This window comes from Electrophorus electricus, chromosome 5 (assembly GCF_041902795.1).
Source record: "Electrophorus electricus isolate QZ-2024a chromosome 5, ASM4190279v1, whole genome shotgun sequence".
Lineage (NCBI taxonomy): Eukaryota > Metazoa > Chordata > Actinopteri > Gymnotiformes > Gymnotidae > Electrophorus > Electrophorus electricus.
Window position 1 is genome coordinate 7,843,343 of NC_137501.1, and position 17,066 is coordinate 7,860,408.

Sequence of the window (17,066 nt, forward strand, 5' to 3'; positions counted from 1 at the left end):
AGAACGTCATAGTATGAGTCTCCCTCACGTGCTCATTGTAAGAAGTGCAATTGCAGGCTGATATTCAAAAACAACCTGCGCCTATTTTTCAGTTACTTGCTTAAAATATAATGACCACTGCAAATCTGATTTAAAGCGACCAAATTATCGCTCAATTGTTATTGATTCATGAAACTAATCCAGGTGACTTCGGAATAATGGTCAAAACTTATTTGTACTTTGATGTATTTATAAATTAGACATTAAGTGTTTATTTTTTGACCAATATATTTTATCTATATCAGTCTAAAATTGATGTGTGGACCTAATTAATTTACTAGGCTTTATTTTATAAAATGGTTTTCGTAGTGCTGAGCAAACGTCAAAGTAAAATATGGTGCAATCCAGACCTGCTGGGAGTTAACAGTGAAAAAAATACTTGAACTAAATTTAAATACATAATTTATTTATATACTTAAATAATGATGTTGTCTAACATGGTCTATGCAGACAAATACAATAAATAGCTGTATTATTGCTCTGCATTATATTATCACAAGCCTTTTGTGTATAACCTACATTCCTAGCCTGTAGATAGTATTCCTTATACATAGACACAAAATAATTTCAACACATATCTTTATTACCTTCACAAAATTAAGCTTTTTTTCTGTTTCTTTACTCACAACCCATACACACAATTTCCATAAAACATATAGCAGTGTCACATTCTCTTGTTTACTCCAAATAACGATATTCTCATTATTTTCATTTTCTGACTGTCCTTTAACCACTTGGACATATGAACTCAGAAATGAGCACAAGGACCAAGTGTTTCATACATACATGCAATATTGTTCGTGACAGCAGAAGACGGTTGGCTATTTGCTGGAACACTTTCTGCAGTGTACTGACAGATGATAAAGTCCTGGGAATGCATTCCATCTCCATATGTGTATATCAAAACATGTACACAACATATTCTGCCTGAATGTTGGAAACAACCACTGCACAATATATACAATATTTTACAGGTACACACACATTTGTGTCCAAACACACACATTTAAATACATATATACTTTACACAAACATTAGTACCCCTCAATAACACTAGTGCAGACAAATCAAATGGGCAAAAAATATTTTTAGATTTAGCTAATATAGAATAGCACTCATGAGAACTTTTTGAATGATAAATCTTTTTTTAAGAGATGGCATAGCCCTGCTGAAACTGAAACAGCAAGAAGTCACTTTGGTTTTTTGTTGGCCTAATCATAAATAATACAGGGCACAACATTATCTATAATCTCCATGTCTTTTTTTATAACAAAATAATTCAGAATAATTTCAAAATAGATTCTTCAAAATAGATTGAAAGCTTTGCTACACTCTTAAAACAAATGTGTTATTTATATATTCAATAGTACTGCACATAAAACAAAATGGCACAGACACCAACATCTAGTTAGTGAATAGGACACAGGCAACTCCAAGTCCATAGTTATATTAATGGACTACCAAGGAATATGCAAATACATTTGCAAATACATGCAAATATTACAATATCCTATAAAACAAAAACAGATGAATGGTCTATAGATGCTCTGACTCTAGCTGAGTATACACACAGATCAAATCAATTACTACTGAAGGGCTACAGTAATGACTACCAATTCTCTTTGAGAAAAAGGGGGGAAAGTCCATAGTATCTTGAATTAAACTCGGCTCTCAGGCTTTAGTTACCTAATGGTGGTTCTGAGCAAACTGTATAATTACAGTCACAGAGAACTTAACAACTGCTAAGCACAATGAGCTCATGCCTGATTAGAGCCAGTCAATATTTCCACCAGCTGGATGGCCCATCTGTTTGATGAGGCAATGTCATTCAAGCATAGCATTGTTTCCCTACATTCTCTGCTTTTTTCTCTGAATTTAGAGAAGACTGTTTGACAAGTAGGAAGAACAAATACATCTACCATACTACAAAGTATATCTCCTGTCTAAAGGAGAATAATCTTACAAAGGAGAGGCACAGTTTTAAAGTTCAGCAAGTTCAGTGGGTGATTAACAGTTTGTTTTTCGAGCATCTTACTAACGTGGCATTAATATTTACAGGCGTGCCTGTGGTGGGGTTCGACTACAGCCCATCGGCGTACAGCATGAAATCTGCCGCCAGGCTCATCTTAATACTACACGGGCAAAGAGAGGAATGTAAGACTGTAAAAGGTTTGCATGAATATATGGTGTGAGGAAACCATTTCAAAGCAGAACAGTACCTCTGGGCCTCCCTTGCTCAGAGACCTTAGTACTTCTCATCTCATACTGCCTATATATCAGTATGCAAATCAGGTTTAAGTACACTGACTCAGCGACTCCGATAATCTCTTCAGGTCTAGTATCACGTTTTTATCTGTTTAATTGCATCGTAGACTATTCCTATACTGCTCTGTATGATAATCATTCACATGCTTAAGTGACTCCATCACCTTCAGCTTTGTAAATGAAAAGGAACACCTCAATCAACATGTAGAATGTATAATGGGAGGTGGGGGTGTGTGAAGCTGGTTGCATGGCTCCACTCAACTGAGGGGGGCGGGGGTGGGGTGCTACATCAGGACGTTGGACCTGGTGTCTGGTAGACGCAGACCCACCAGACCTCCACCCACCAGCACGGTGGAGGCCAAAAGTATGGGGATGGCTTTTGTGATACTGACCAAGGAGCCAAAAATCAGGTTCCCCAGCACCGCTGCCAGCTTACACAAGGCATTGCAGAAGCCAAAGCCAGTCCCTCTGGAAACCGAGAGAGAAACAGAGAGAGAGAGAAAGAGAGAGAGAGAGAGAGAGAGAGAAAGAGTTTGCATTTGTGGTATGTTAGCATTATGAGTAACAGGGTTCATGTTGGCAGGCAGTGTCTCAGGCCTGTATGTGAGCTGTACCCTTTCATATGCTTGTGCATTAATGTGTGTAGCACAGACCTTCTGTCTGTAGGATACAGCTCTACTGTGACCACATCCAGTGAGTTCCAGGCGGAGATACTCAGGCCGTTATAAAGACACAGCATCCCGATCATCATGGCTTCACTGCTGCCAAACCACAGGAATAAGCAGCTGATTCCAGACAAAATCATGGAGAACCCTGAGAGCACACAAAATACAGTCTGCAAATATCTAGAGGGCTTTTTTTTTACTGGTGCAAAGAAAACCTATTCATGTTTTTATATAATCAACCCATACTGCATTGCATATGTTGACTGACACAATTGTTTGATTGAAAATGTAAGAAACATATATAAACCTTACATATTTGCAAAACCTTATATATATATATATATATATATATATATATATATATATATATATATATATATATATATATATATATATATATATATTCTTCATTCAGAATTTGCACATGTACACATACATTTTATATATTGTTTTGGTGGCCATGTCAAATTGCATGTAATACAACAAAAAAAAGACTAACACGCTAACATATAAAATTGATTACAAGGTTTTTAGCCCTACCAAGCATGGATAAGCGTCCTATTTTATCCACAAGGAGCGCGGAAACTATGTTTCCTGGTAGCACGGCCAATGTCCCCATGAAGTTGACAAAGTACACCCAGTAAGCACTGTAGTCATCGTCAAAAGAGAGATGACAGCCCGTTTTGTTGTGGAAAAAGACGCTGTCTCTGAATTTTGTATTGATAAGTTTGTAGTCATCAATATCTGTAAGTGGAAAAACAAACAAAAACATGACATCTACGCTAAAGTTAATTCAAATTCTGGATGTTATAGAGCACTTGTTTTCAAGAAAGGACACACTTGTATGGAATTAGTTATTGATGGATGAGTACCAGCCTGATAACAATTAAAACTATATTTCAAAATCTTAGATTTGTCCAATAAGGATTAGGGCAACTCATTGTTCCTGTAAAGGTTCCTGTAAATGATCCATTTTGAAAGGTATAAATGTTATAAAAGAAGTAAGCCTTTCAAAACTGACCAGTTTACTTACCCGTGTTGTACAGCGTAGTGTTAATAAAATTACAGTTTCGGAAGAAGCAACCCACAGAGGTGATATCTTCAAAATAGCAACTTTGAAACGTGGTGTTAATGAAAGTGACCGTCTTTAACTTCATACCTATGAATCTGTAAAAGCAGGGAAAAGAGGAACACCTCAGAGACAATATATGAAAGTCTTTGCTCTAATCATTCCCTAGGCCCAGTGGATGTGGGCTTCTGAGTAGGCCTGGCGTTTTCTTTCCTTTACGGTATGTTTATCAAACTCTCTAGCTGCCCTGCACTCAGGTCTTTGTCCCTGCTGTAAGATCACTCTTACGCCAGTCCCCTGTATATGGGACCCTGGGTTCAAATCCAGTTTGTGGTTAGTCACCCTGTTCCACAACAGCATGATGATGCACTTTGTCACATAGGTTTTATAATGATCTTTACTGGTATAGTTTGATTCAATGAGCTTTCCCTCCACCCAGTGCATGGGATACATGAGCTCTCATTGGCTAGCCTACCTGGTATTAATGAACAAACTGTTCGTGTGTATTTGATTCTCCAATGTGAAGTTAAACATGAAGTCCTCAATTCGCACGTTATTATGGCGTTGAACTTTAGAGGCATAATCGTCGGCTTGAAGGTGCTTAATGACATCGGGGAACCACACAGACAAGCCGTAGTACCTGAAAGAGCAGAGCATAGAGTTAGTTTTTCTAAATGCATTCCATTGCATTCCACTGTATTTGACAAAAAAGGCTTACCCAAATGACAAAGTGAACCACACAATGGCCAACTTTATGGCATTATCTTTAAGCGGACAGCTGAAACACTTCACAAGAGTCAACCACATCTGGGAATAAAAATAGTTATGGATAGAATGTCATTTGCTGTGAAATTACTGCATACAGAACATTTGATTAAACCCACTATAACTTTATACTGATAAAATAGTCTCACCCCAATAAATTCAGTCTTTGCCCGGAAAATAACTTTGGACACATAGTTGTTGGAGTCTGTGTGCATCTCCACAAAGTCATCAATCTGCTTTGGGATCTTAATTCTATTTACCTGTGAGTAGAAAAAAATATTTTTTACTATATACTTGACTCTCATATATCAATCCAACTACACTTGTGGAGTATACATTATGGGTACCCTTAACAAAACCTAGAACAAGAATTTAATATTTTTGAGAAACATATATAAAAAGGCATGTCAGCAAGAGAAATTACATAGTCACCTCGTTACACATCTTCTATGTTTTCTTCTCACTAGGTGTTTGTGAATGACATGAAACTGACTCCAAAACTCCACATAACAAGTGAGAAGATGACAACCACTGGCACTTCTCAACACTGCATATCGCTTCTCAATGTTGTATACCACTGTGGTGATAAACTGCTGGCATCTAAACCAATATGGCATCAGGACAAACTGGGTAACACTGCTGAGGATGTTTGACTCACTGTGAAGACTTTCTCGGGCTGCCCACGTGCTCGCATGTTGGTGTCATGGATTTGTTTGAGGATCATCCAGGCCTCGTCGTGCTTCCCCACCTGAAAATAGAGGAAAATCCATGGAAAATTAACGGATTAGGTGCCAATTCAGAGTGCTGGATGACAGCCACCCATTCTCCCTCGCCTCAGTGCCGCTAAGACAGTAGCGGAGGGAGTCACAATGTGAGTTGTTTCAAAGGTAGCTGTATTCTTTGTGGGTCAGTTTCTATAACAGCTGCTTAAAACACTGAAAAGGTGTGATAAATTGAATTAAATACAATAAAACTCCCCCCACCTCACCACCACACACACCCACACCCACACAAATTATTAAATACATGCTTACGCTTATCTGTCCAGTTATTCCTTCTTACCTCCAGGTAAAATCTAGGACTTTCAGGCATGAAGGTGAGGGCCACCACAGAGAAGACACATGGTAGAGCACACACCACCACAAACACTCTCCATCTATGGAAGTGATATGCCGAAGCCATGCTAAAGCTCCAGCCTAAGGAACACAAAAATGAAGCATATGTCCACAAATATGTTACTGCTTCCAAATATTATAACACATGGCTTTAAAGAAACACTTAACCTAGGCATACACTATCAGTTAACATTGAGCAAAGCTTATGGGCATGAGGTAGAGACCAGTTAGGAAGATGTATCTGTAATGCTAACTGCTATGTTGTCATACAGACTGCCACAGAAATTTGTTTTCTGATGGACTGATATGATTGTACAGTGAACGTTTGACCGACATGTGGGTGAAACATCTTTTGAAAAGCTTATATGAGACATAAAGGAATCCCCCCTTTGATGCCTTGTTTTCATCTCACAGTCGAGAGGGTCACTAAATAGGTGCATTGGTATAACCTCGAAAAGACTTGTGCTCAATCAAAACACTCTACACAAAAGAGCCCCGGGTTCTTTATACAAGATGACACATTAAAGGCTTAATCAATACTCTCCAAAGCAAAGATGCTTCAGCGCACAGACACAGAGCTGGAAGAGAAGGCAGCGACGGCAGGCGGAGTGAAGGGGGAACAGGTTAATGGGATGGGTTTCTGAAGTAAAAGGGCGCCGTTTTTCTTGCCCCCACTGATTTGATTAGCTACGCTGGGAGCTGCTCATTAATCTTACACCTGAAATATACAAAGCCAACTGTGCCTGAGTTTCATGCTGAAAGGCAAGGAACACCCATTTTTGTCTCATAATGTGTGGATGCTAATATATCACACAGGAATACAGTGTGCGTGTGGCTTGTTTGGCCAAGACTTACTCCATGTATTGTTTATATATCATGTAAAAATATGGAATTCCTCTAGATGTTAACTGTAGCCTGATGCTAATATGCAAGCCTGCAGGCCGATCTGCTCTCTGTGAAGGGTGAACCAAACCAGTTACAATATGCACAAGCCATTAAATATCAGAAAAGTGTCAAAGTTTATAATCATCATACCATACATTCTGCTGTAGAATTCTAGGCACACAGCTGTTAATTTAGGATGATACATTGCCCGGCCAAAAAAAAGGTCATCACCTGGATTTAACTAAGCAAATAGGTAAGAGCCTCCCATTGGATAATTACTGCATCAGTGATTATGTTTCAGATGACAAGTTATTTAATCCTAACTGATTTTATTTAATCCTAAATTCTCATTTGATAAACAACCATGTCGAAAGACACATCCTGTGGTCATGGAAAAGATGTTAATCTGTTTCAGAAGGGTCAAATCATAGAAAAAACAACAGTAGAACTCAGGGATATGTTTAATAGTGAAAGTAAGAACATTTCCACACGCACAATGTGAAGGGAACTCAAGGGATTGGGACTAAACAGCTGTGTAGGCTTAAGAAAATCATTTGTCAGTGAGGCTAACCAACAAAAACGGCTTCAATTTGCATAAAGAGCATAAAGATTGGACTCTGGAGCAATGAAAGAAGGTCATGTGGTTTGATGAGTCCAGATTTACCCTTTTCCAGAGTGATATGTGCATCAGGGTAAGAAGAGAGGCAACTGAAGTGATGCACCCACCATGCCTAGTGCCTACTGTACAAGCCTGTAGGGGCAGTGCTATGACCTGGGGTTGCTGCAGTGGGTCAGGTCTAGGTTCAGCAACGTTATGTTGCCCAAAGAATGCATGAATATACTGAACAACCAGGTTATTCCATCAATGGATTTTTTCTTCCCTGATGGCACGGGCATATTCCAAGATGACAATGCCAGAATTTCTAGGGCTCTAACTGTGAAAAAGTGGTTCAGGGAGCATGAAACATAATTTTCACACATGGATTGGCCACCACAGAGTCCAGACCTGAACCCCATTGAGAATCATTGGGATGTGCTGGAGAAGACTTTGCGCCATGGTCCAAATCTCCCATCATCAATACAAGATCTTGGGGAAACATTAATGTAACTCTGGACAGAAATAAATGTTGTGACATTGCAGAAGCTTGTGAAAATGATGCCACAGCGAATGTGTGCCATAATCAAAGCTAAAGGCAGTACAATTAAATATTACAGTATGTGACCCTTTTTTTGGCCAGGCAGTGTATAACAATCCCAATTCAGGACAGAGAGGAACACTAAAGTTTCTGAAGTCCTGCTTAATAATGCACCAAACGGTTTGACTCTGGGCCTTCACTAAGGTACTATTACTGTTATCTTTCTGAGATTCTTTTGCACCTCAATTAGTTTGGAAATCATATTTGAATTGTAAGTTGCAAAGTTGTAAGTTGTAAAAGCAGCATGGGACAATAATGACACTATTTAAGTGTAAATGACCTGCTGACATGTAGCCCACTCATATCTGTCATCCCCTCCACAGTGATTCAGCACATATATACTTATAATAATTACCTTTGTGTTCAATCAGAATCAGCAACTTTGTGAGGGCCTGACATTAAACGATAATATATTAAATGGCTTCATTTTAGAGTATGTCATACTAATCAAGCACAACCACCATGACACTTCTGAGAGTTCATTCCAAGCAAGCATGAAACCTGTTCTGTTTTGGTCCTTTTTCTTATCTATTGATAGATTATCCTTCCTTTTTTTGTTGTTTTTCTTGTTCTTTGTAGCAAGTCAGGTCACCCTACCACAAAATGCTCTTCCAGGCACAAGTGGAAAACTGCTTTTTTTTTTTTTCTGGAGAACTATCACGAGCCTAATCCACCGAAGTGTGGGCGCTGAGGGGGAGGTTTCTGGAGGCAGACTGGCGTTAACGCAAAGAAGTGACAGCTTTGAAAAAAATCCACACGCATAATCAAATATGGCTTTGATAAACGCAGTCGATTATATATGCATGCCTGGATTAAAGTGTGTCCTTAAAATACAAGGGAGGGGGAAGGTTGGGATGAAAGACTGATGAGATTGTTAAAGCTTGATTTTAAAGGATGGGTACAGTAAGTATATTATAGTAAGTATAGAACATGTATGGCCAATAGTATGTGGACATCTGACCACTCCATCTATATGAGATTGTTGGACATTCTAAAACCACTGGTGTTAATATGGAGCTGGACCTTCCCCACACTGATGCCACAAATTTGGAAGTATACAATTCTCTAAAATGTCTTTGTATTCTGTAATATTAAGATTACCTTTCACTGAAACTAAGGGGCCTAGCCCAAATTCTGAAAAACATCCCCAGACCACCAAACTTTACTTTTTGGTATAATACATTGTGGTAGGTAGTGTTCTCCTGGCATCCACCAAACCCAAATTCAGTCATCAGACTGCCGGATAGTGCAGAATGAATCATCACTCCAGAGAACACATTTCCATTGCTAAGGAGTCCAGTGACAGCATGCTGTACCCCATTCCAACAAAATCCATTTGATGAAGCTCACAGTACAGAGTTATTGTGCTGGTGTTTCATCTAGAGATGTTTTGGAAGTGATGCAACAGATGGTTTTTACATGCTAAATGCTTCAGCACTCAGTGGCCAAGTCTGTGAGATTGCATGGTTTAAAGATTCATGGCTGAGTTGTCGTTGCTCATAAACACTTCCATTTCACAAAAATAATGCTTACAGTTGACCAGGGCACATCTAGCAAGGCATAATTTTCAAAAACTGACTTGTGGCAGTGCTACATTTAAAGGCGCTGAGCTCATCGGTACAACCCATTCTACTGAAGATAATCTATGAGAGAGATGGCATGACTGTATGCTTGATTTTTTACACCTGTTAGCAATGGGTTTAGCTGAAACACCAAGGTGTGTCCACATACTTTTGTAGATATAGTGTATGAAAAACAGTCTGTATACAAAGAAAAAGAAAGAACAAGATCTAAAAATAAAAAGAAAGCAGTGGCCATATGCATCATCCAAACATGTATAGATATATATGTTGTATGTATGTGTGTATGTGTGGTTGCAACCTTGCATTGTGTATTTGGCTTCTGTGGCCCTCACATGCAGCTGCTCTGCTGTAATCGCCTTCTGTACGAGGTGGCACTGCCAGACCCGATTTTGCCAGTGTCATTAGAAATCGCATTAGCTGGATCATGTACATAATTGACTGAAGGAGTGGATGCGTCCATGTGCTACTGCGCAAGCAGACCAGGCGTAATAAGGGATTTACACCTGACTCATACACACCAGTGCACAAGTGTGTATATGGATACATGCAAATGTGCAAAGGTGACTGATCGTAAGGGGTGCATACCGGAAAAACAGACACACATTTTTCAAACGGGGCAGTTGTGTCATGGTTCACAGGCCACTGCTGAAGTGAAAAAGAATATTAAGAAACAGTTGATGACAAAATGATCAGAACTATCCAGGGTTGGGAGTGGGGGTCGGAGGTGTGAGAGCTAGAATCGGCAGCAGTTGTGATGTGTTCACTGTCCCTTCCTTCCCAAAACACTTTAATAGGAAATCAATGAAGGGCAGCTCCACCTATAGCCAAAAGTGATGGATCTGTAAGATATCTTACCAGATATTTCTTTTAAGGGACAAACCATTTTGGTTTTAGGTTATTAATCCCCCTACCCTCCTCTTCTGTTTTCATACAAATATATGTGGGTGTGGATTTTTGATTAACAAAAATGACAGAGATGGTGTGTGTTTGTGTGTGTGTGTGTGTATGTGTGTACATAAGTGAGGGACAGAGGCTTAACAGAGATGGCTGGTTATGCCATCATACGTGGACCTGCGGCAGTTCTGCTTGAATTACTTAGATAGCTCCCCATAGCTCAGAAGAGGAACCAGTGGGGAAGACTAATGGACTGTTTTTAATATAAATGAGGATGCAGAGATGTCACTGTTCATCACTGGCCATGCCTCTCGATGCTGGCAAGGCATCTCTGAGTTGGAGGTCAGAGGGTTTCCTTGCCACCAGTGCTCCAACCGGCCACTGCTGCATTTTGGGATCTCTCGGAAGAGGCTGTGCTGAAATCATGCCAGACATGTAGCGCCCTTTCAGGATGAAGAAGCAGAGAGTGAGAATGAATGAGGAGCGAGAGAGCAAACATTGATTTTAAAAGACGGGACAAACAAAAGAGGGGGTAAGATGGAGAGGAGAAGACAAATGTCTGCGTCTGTGTCTGGTGCGGGGCAGGACAGACAGCAGTGCTCATGCCCAGCAAGCAACACACATCCAGTTCTCCACTTCGACCAGTACCCAATCATTCCCTACTGATTCCCAGTGGATGCACCTGGGGGAAAGGCACGATTTATCACCCATAAATCACGCTCCACCCCCATGTGTTGTCTTGCAAACCTCAAAAAACCTCATCATTGTGAAACAAACAAACAAAAAAAAGATGGAGCTAGAAAGCTGCATCACAACAAGCCATTCAGCTTTCACATTCAATATCCCCCTCCCCCTTCAGCTTCTTCCCAGATGAGTACAGCTTATTGCTAGTGTTTAGGTCCTCATAAATCATAGAGCTGAGCCTCACCCCTTAGGAACACCCCCATCCTTTAAATATCCTTGTAGCAGCACATAGCCCGCATTAATCACTTTACCTAAAGCTCTACACCTTCACACGCGTTTACACCCATCATTGTCAGCCGGAGGGGGAGAGCCGGACCTATGGCTGCCATGATCCTTGCTTTTCTGTCCACTACTGATTATTAACTCATTTCACAGGTGATGAGAATGTTTGGAATCTTGGCATCCGTGTTTTGTACAAAATTAGCCATATTATGTTTTACAGATGCTATTGATCGTTTGAATGTGGCATTTGTGGATGTCGATTGTAGGCAAAACAATTTTTAAAATCCTCATTCATACATTAAATATTTCCACACCCAACAGCTGGGAAAATAATTTGTGAACCCATGAAGTGTCTATGAGCCCATTAGCTTACCGTAGTGAGGTATGATAACCCAGGCCATAGCGGAGGCATAGATCTCTCCAATCATCCAAAACATGCAGAGCCAGCTCAGATGCTCACCACGCTTCTCCCGTGCCAGCACCTCTGCGTAGTAGGAGAAGACGATGGGCACTGCCCCGCCAATGCTAAAGCACACCAGGGCAACAAAGAGGTGCAAGAAAAAAGTTACAGTTCAGTCAGTGGTTCAGGTCCAAAACTCGTACATTTATGAAGGACATACAGAGGAAGGTTTCAGAACAACCATGAGGCCATTTCTATGCACTTTTTCAGTCCTTTCTGCTGTCAGTCTTGAAGGATTGAGGAGAAGGATAAGAAGAAAGATGTCTTTGTTGTTTTATACACAGTCTGCCTAAATTATTGATACATGTTTTTCTCTGCTTACAGAAATATTGATAGACCCACCATAACATGTTTCAATAACATGTACTTTACCTGTAAAACATGTTTTGACCAGAACCTAAAGTGGCAGGACATAGATTTTTCAAGCCATAAATAAAACATGTTCAAAGAAATGACCACAATCTTTAAATACAGTTCCACAGGTTGTCTCTAGCAGTGACAGAAACTGTTGGAGTCAAGCAAGCAGCATTGCAGTGGCTGTTGATCTGAGCAGATGTAACGTATGGTCTGACAAAAAAAGACTATTATCTAAAGCAAAGGGAAGGCATTTTTGCTTAAAGCCAACTTGATAAAAGATTGCCACTCAATCATATCTCATGATGCCAAAGGGTGCCTCTCTCTGTTACATTTGTGGTATATGTAGTGGTGTGTGTGTGTGTGTGTGTGTGTGTGTGTGTGTGTGTGTGTGTGTGTGTGTGTGCAGAAGCCATTGCATTACTCCATTAATCTTTGTTTGATGGCATCTGCTTACTGACACCAAGGTTAGATCACCACACTGTCTGAAAATGATGCTAGTGTTCTTAAAACAAACAATAACAACAACTGCTACAGAGAGCCACCACATGAACAACTATTAATCCTCATTTAATCATTCTCAAGCTCGAATGCACAATCATGTAGTAACTGTCCACATAAACCAAAAATAGCCCAGCATTTCTTTCACATCTTCTTAAGAGCCACGTGGTTAATAAGGAGAAAGCCGAGTGGCCGGAGACTCACCCAAAGCCCGCTATCATGCGACAGAGCAGGAAGAGATCGTAGCCCTGCACGAAGGAGGACAGGAAGCCAAAGAAGCCGTTCAAGGACATGCATATGAGCAGGCACTGCCGTCGGCCCACCTTGTCCGCCATGCCCCCCCAGAAGAAGGCCCCCATCATCATGCCCATGTACACTATGCTACCTGAGAGGTGGGGAGTGAGGGAACAGGAGCAGGGGAGATTAAAAAAAAGAAAAGGGGGTGGTGGTGGGGGGGTTCACGAGCACTGACAGAAGGCACGTGCACTTTGGCCTGGGGAACACAGAGAGAAAAAAGTGCTACTCAAGGAATGACAGCATTTGAAAGACTGCTTTGCTAGGTTTGGTACAAATTGCATATCAAAAATGCAGTTTTGTGAGATCACCCCCCCCCCCCCCCCCTTTTTTTTTGGCATTCTTTTTGGTTTCTAGAAAATTCTATTTTTAAATTAAAGAGAACATACATGTTGAATTTAGGAACTATGCCCTGACAGAGATATTTAGTCACTACATACTTACAAATGATCAGTATAAATGTTTAAACAGATGCACTTATGCTATTTAAAGTCATCTGTTTCAATATGCTCCGAAAATTAAAATGACACAGCTAACTTAGCTGTGCTCTGTGGGAGCTCTCAAAGAAGATGGAAGGTTAGGATGTTGGTGTATTACAATGTCCATCAGCATGTACCCAAAGTTCATACTGGCCAGTAATAAAGGATAACATCATTTATTCACGTACAATAACTTAGAAGTCAGTTAAACTTTCCCAATGCTTAATACATCTAGTGGCATGGGGAAAAGTATTGTGGAAAATGTGTTTTATCTACATGACCTTAAATACTACATCTTATTGTAGCCTATTTGGTGCACTTCTGCAGATCGTTCTACTACCGTGCTTCATTATAAAACAGCCCATTAATGTGCAGGCCGTGTAAGGTTTGCCATGCTCAGGGGCACTCAGCCGAAGTATATTCACCGGGTTCATTTTCCTCTCAAAAATTACGACCGGAGCGCCTATTATCTTCAGTTATCTGGAAGTGTCTTTTAGTAGCATGGGCACACTTGGTTTCTTTGAGCAAAACTATGCATAACGAGTTCTTATGAACAAGACGTCCACGATTCACATCTGACAGCGAAATCCCCGACTGACTTGTAGCTTTTTGTATGACCATGCATTAATGGTCTTCCGCGTCGCGACAAACGAGTCGACGACAGAGACGGGCCGAGCGCTTTCGTTGTTACAGCAGCAAGTACCGCGTAGCATGCGAAAATGAGAAAAAGGAAACACGGACTTGTAAAGTGTCGTGTCTCCAGGGGATAAGTGTTTCATTAAAAGGCGCAAGCCCCTAGTTTTATGGTGAAGGACACAGCATTTCGGCGCCGTCTGCTAGCGTACAGAAATGGTGGGAACAGGCCCAGCACCGAAGAAAGAACATTTCAGTGCCTGTCAGCGTCGTTAAATTTTGATTTGAGGCTGGATATAAAATGAGATGCGTAACTAATTATCTAGGTTATTCAGTTTGCTCCAGTGATACAATCATGAGGAGTCTACTCACATTACATGCATATTACATATTGCATAACAATATGCAAACTACACGTTAAGTTTGACAGCATTTTGGTGTCAAATTGTGCTGGGTCTAATACTTTATGTATTGCATATAATGTAACATCTTCTAAATATGTTTGCCAGGGTTAGGGTGACATATAGCTAGAAAGTTTTTACAGCCATTTGTATTACACATCTCGCAGCTGTTTAGAAATAGATTCATTGCAGCTTTTACTAGAAGTCCCCTGAGGCAGTGAGAGAACACTTGAGAAGGCATGACAGCGCACTCCTTGTCACAGGCCATTTGCAGTCCTCCTGCCCCGCATTCAAGTGTTTAGTTTGCCTGTGTTTGTGAGTACTGGTCAAATGGAATGTGTTTGCCACATGACACAGAAAAGCTGTCCATTTTGCTCTTAGTTTACATATTTATGTCGCGGTTGTTGGTTTTTTCTACACATATACAATTGGTACAGCAACTTGGCAACAGAGTGTACAGGTGCCTGGAGGGGACAAGCTTCCATAGAGTGACTGTGTTTTTCCAGCAGGGCATAAAGGTGCTGAAAGGATCATAAAGTCCTCATGGCTGAAAAGTACATAGTGAGCACTCCATTGATATGTGGAAACTGTTCCAACGGAAAAAACACTGAGAAGCAAAACACAGCTCTCAATGGGGGAGAACGTGAACTTGTATCTGTCGCATGTGCGCACACACCCACACACACTCACAAAAAACTCACAGAAACTCTGCGGCCCTTAGTCCATGGTAGTCATCCAACTGTTATGTTCTGAAACTGAAAAAAGTGTGTATTACAACTACACAAAAATCAGGCTCACAGGCTCAGATGTTTGTAACTTAATCAAAAAGGCAAGCAAAAGAATGAAGAGAAGAGAAAAGAAGAGAAGTGAAGAAAGCATTTTTAGTCAAATCTGTCAGATCTGTCATCTCTTCAGAGAGGACCCAGGAGAGCAGCGGAAATGTTCAAGAAGCATAGCAGCCTTGTTTTGGATTTCATGCTTTGATGCTCCTGACTGGGAGAGGGAGCTGGAGAAGCTATTTAAAAAGAGGTCCATATTATTCATGGTTCTACTGAAAAAACAGAAAATGTTGGGGCAAGTCTGTTGAGCAAAGCTGCTATTAACTTCATTCATTTACTTTATTGACCTACTTATGGGGCACATGATTTGGCATTCGATTTACAAGACTATGGGGAACAAGTGTACATCAAATGCACAAATTGTGCAGTAGTCTCGATAACATGCTAGAATCAAATGCACAAACTGAAAGAAATGAACACAGGACTTATAAAGCAAGATTTAAGTGGTAGGTGTTTGATTGCAAACATTTTAAAATGTCTGGTCTGCACATCACTCAGGCTTTGATGCGCTCATGCCCGTGCATGCACCTGCTCACAGAGGAGCCCAGCAGCAGTGTTGGGATTTCACTACCGGCCAGCCATGTTCAGCTGCCTCCATTCCACACAGAGCAACCACACTGTCACGGGGGGGTTGGGGGCAGGGTGTGGCAACTGGGGGCCGCGGAGGGAATCGAGGATAAGAGTAGATGGCAAAATGCCTTCTGGCTGTGTGGTAGCATTAATGGAATAGGCGACCGAATGGAGCAGTCCATCAGTGTAATTGTGTGATGCAGCATCTTTCTTATGGGTTCAGCCTGTAACATTGATTGATCATTTCTTTCTTTAGGACTAGATAAACTTGGACAATGAAAAGGTTTCTAAGAGTGCATATGAGAAAAGGAATAAGCAACGTGAAAGGGAGAAATATATAATAACTATCATATCGGTGTCTTTTCTGTGTTTGTTTTTGACCCTTTTATTCCATCTATCCTTCTTCTTTGTTACATGTTACATGGAGCTATGGATGAACTAAGGACTGTGTGTGTGTGTGTGTGTGTGTGAGAGAGAGAGAGAGAGAGAGAGAGAGAGAGAGAGAGAGAGAGAGAGAGAGAGAGAGAGAGAGAGAGAGAGAGAGAGAGAGAGAGAGAGAGAGAGAGAGACTAGTGGCTACAAACCCTATGAGAATATGACAGACACCGTGCTCTCTGCACTGCCCTCCACTGCATCTATTCACTTTACTGCCATTGAAGACTACACAGATTTCACAGATATGCAAACACACACATTTAGACTTATGTAGAATGCAATTTAGTGTAATGCAGAATCCTGTTAAATTATAAATCAATCACCACACAGTTGTGATGCCTAGCACTTCATCAAGATGAGAGGTCAGACCATGACAATAGTTCATCATCTCAATAAGCTGCTGTAAGTCATGAAACCATCACTAACAGCCATCCTTTCAAACTCAAGGATATCTTCAGCCTACCATGAAATTTGCACTATAATGGGTTAACTACAGAAGCACAGACACCCACAAATAAAAAGGTGCATATTACAGAAATTACGCTGGAGAAAGCTACCAATTATGACACAACACGTTTCAATGACAGAAATAAAACAGCAGAGAAAATCAAGAGGTGTGTTGTAAATCTTTTTCCTCAGTTGTGAAAACTGCTCTGCT

The 17,066-nt window shown here is 40.6% G+C and overlaps 1 protein-coding gene across 1 annotated transcript in view; it reads right to left on the reverse strand.

The window, feature by feature from the left end:
- Positions 1–604: 604 nt before the first annotated feature.
- sv2ca (synaptic vesicle glycoprotein 2Ca) overlaps positions 605–17,066 on the reverse strand; it is a 32,626-nt gene continuing 16,164 nt past the window's right edge. The window contains exons 4-14 of the mRNA XM_027015070.3: positions 12,962–13,142; positions 11,816–11,967; positions 5,866–5,999; positions 5,462–5,551; positions 4,953–5,063; positions 4,757–4,845; positions 4,514–4,678; positions 4,003–4,136; positions 3,510–3,713; positions 2,958–3,117; positions 605–2,772 (exon numbers count right to left, since the gene is read on the reverse strand). Of these exons, the coding sequence (XP_026870871.3) occupies positions 2,589–2,772; positions 2,958–3,117; positions 3,510–3,713; positions 4,003–4,136; positions 4,514–4,678; positions 4,757–4,845; positions 4,953–5,063; positions 5,462–5,551; positions 5,866–5,999; positions 11,816–11,967; positions 12,962–13,142 (1,604 nt within the window). The 3' untranslated portion in view covers positions 605–2,588. The remainder of the gene's footprint in view (positions 2,773–2,957; positions 3,118–3,509; positions 3,714–4,002; positions 4,137–4,513; positions 4,679–4,756; positions 4,846–4,952; positions 5,064–5,461; positions 5,552–5,865; positions 6,000–11,815; positions 11,968–12,961; positions 13,143–17,066) is intronic.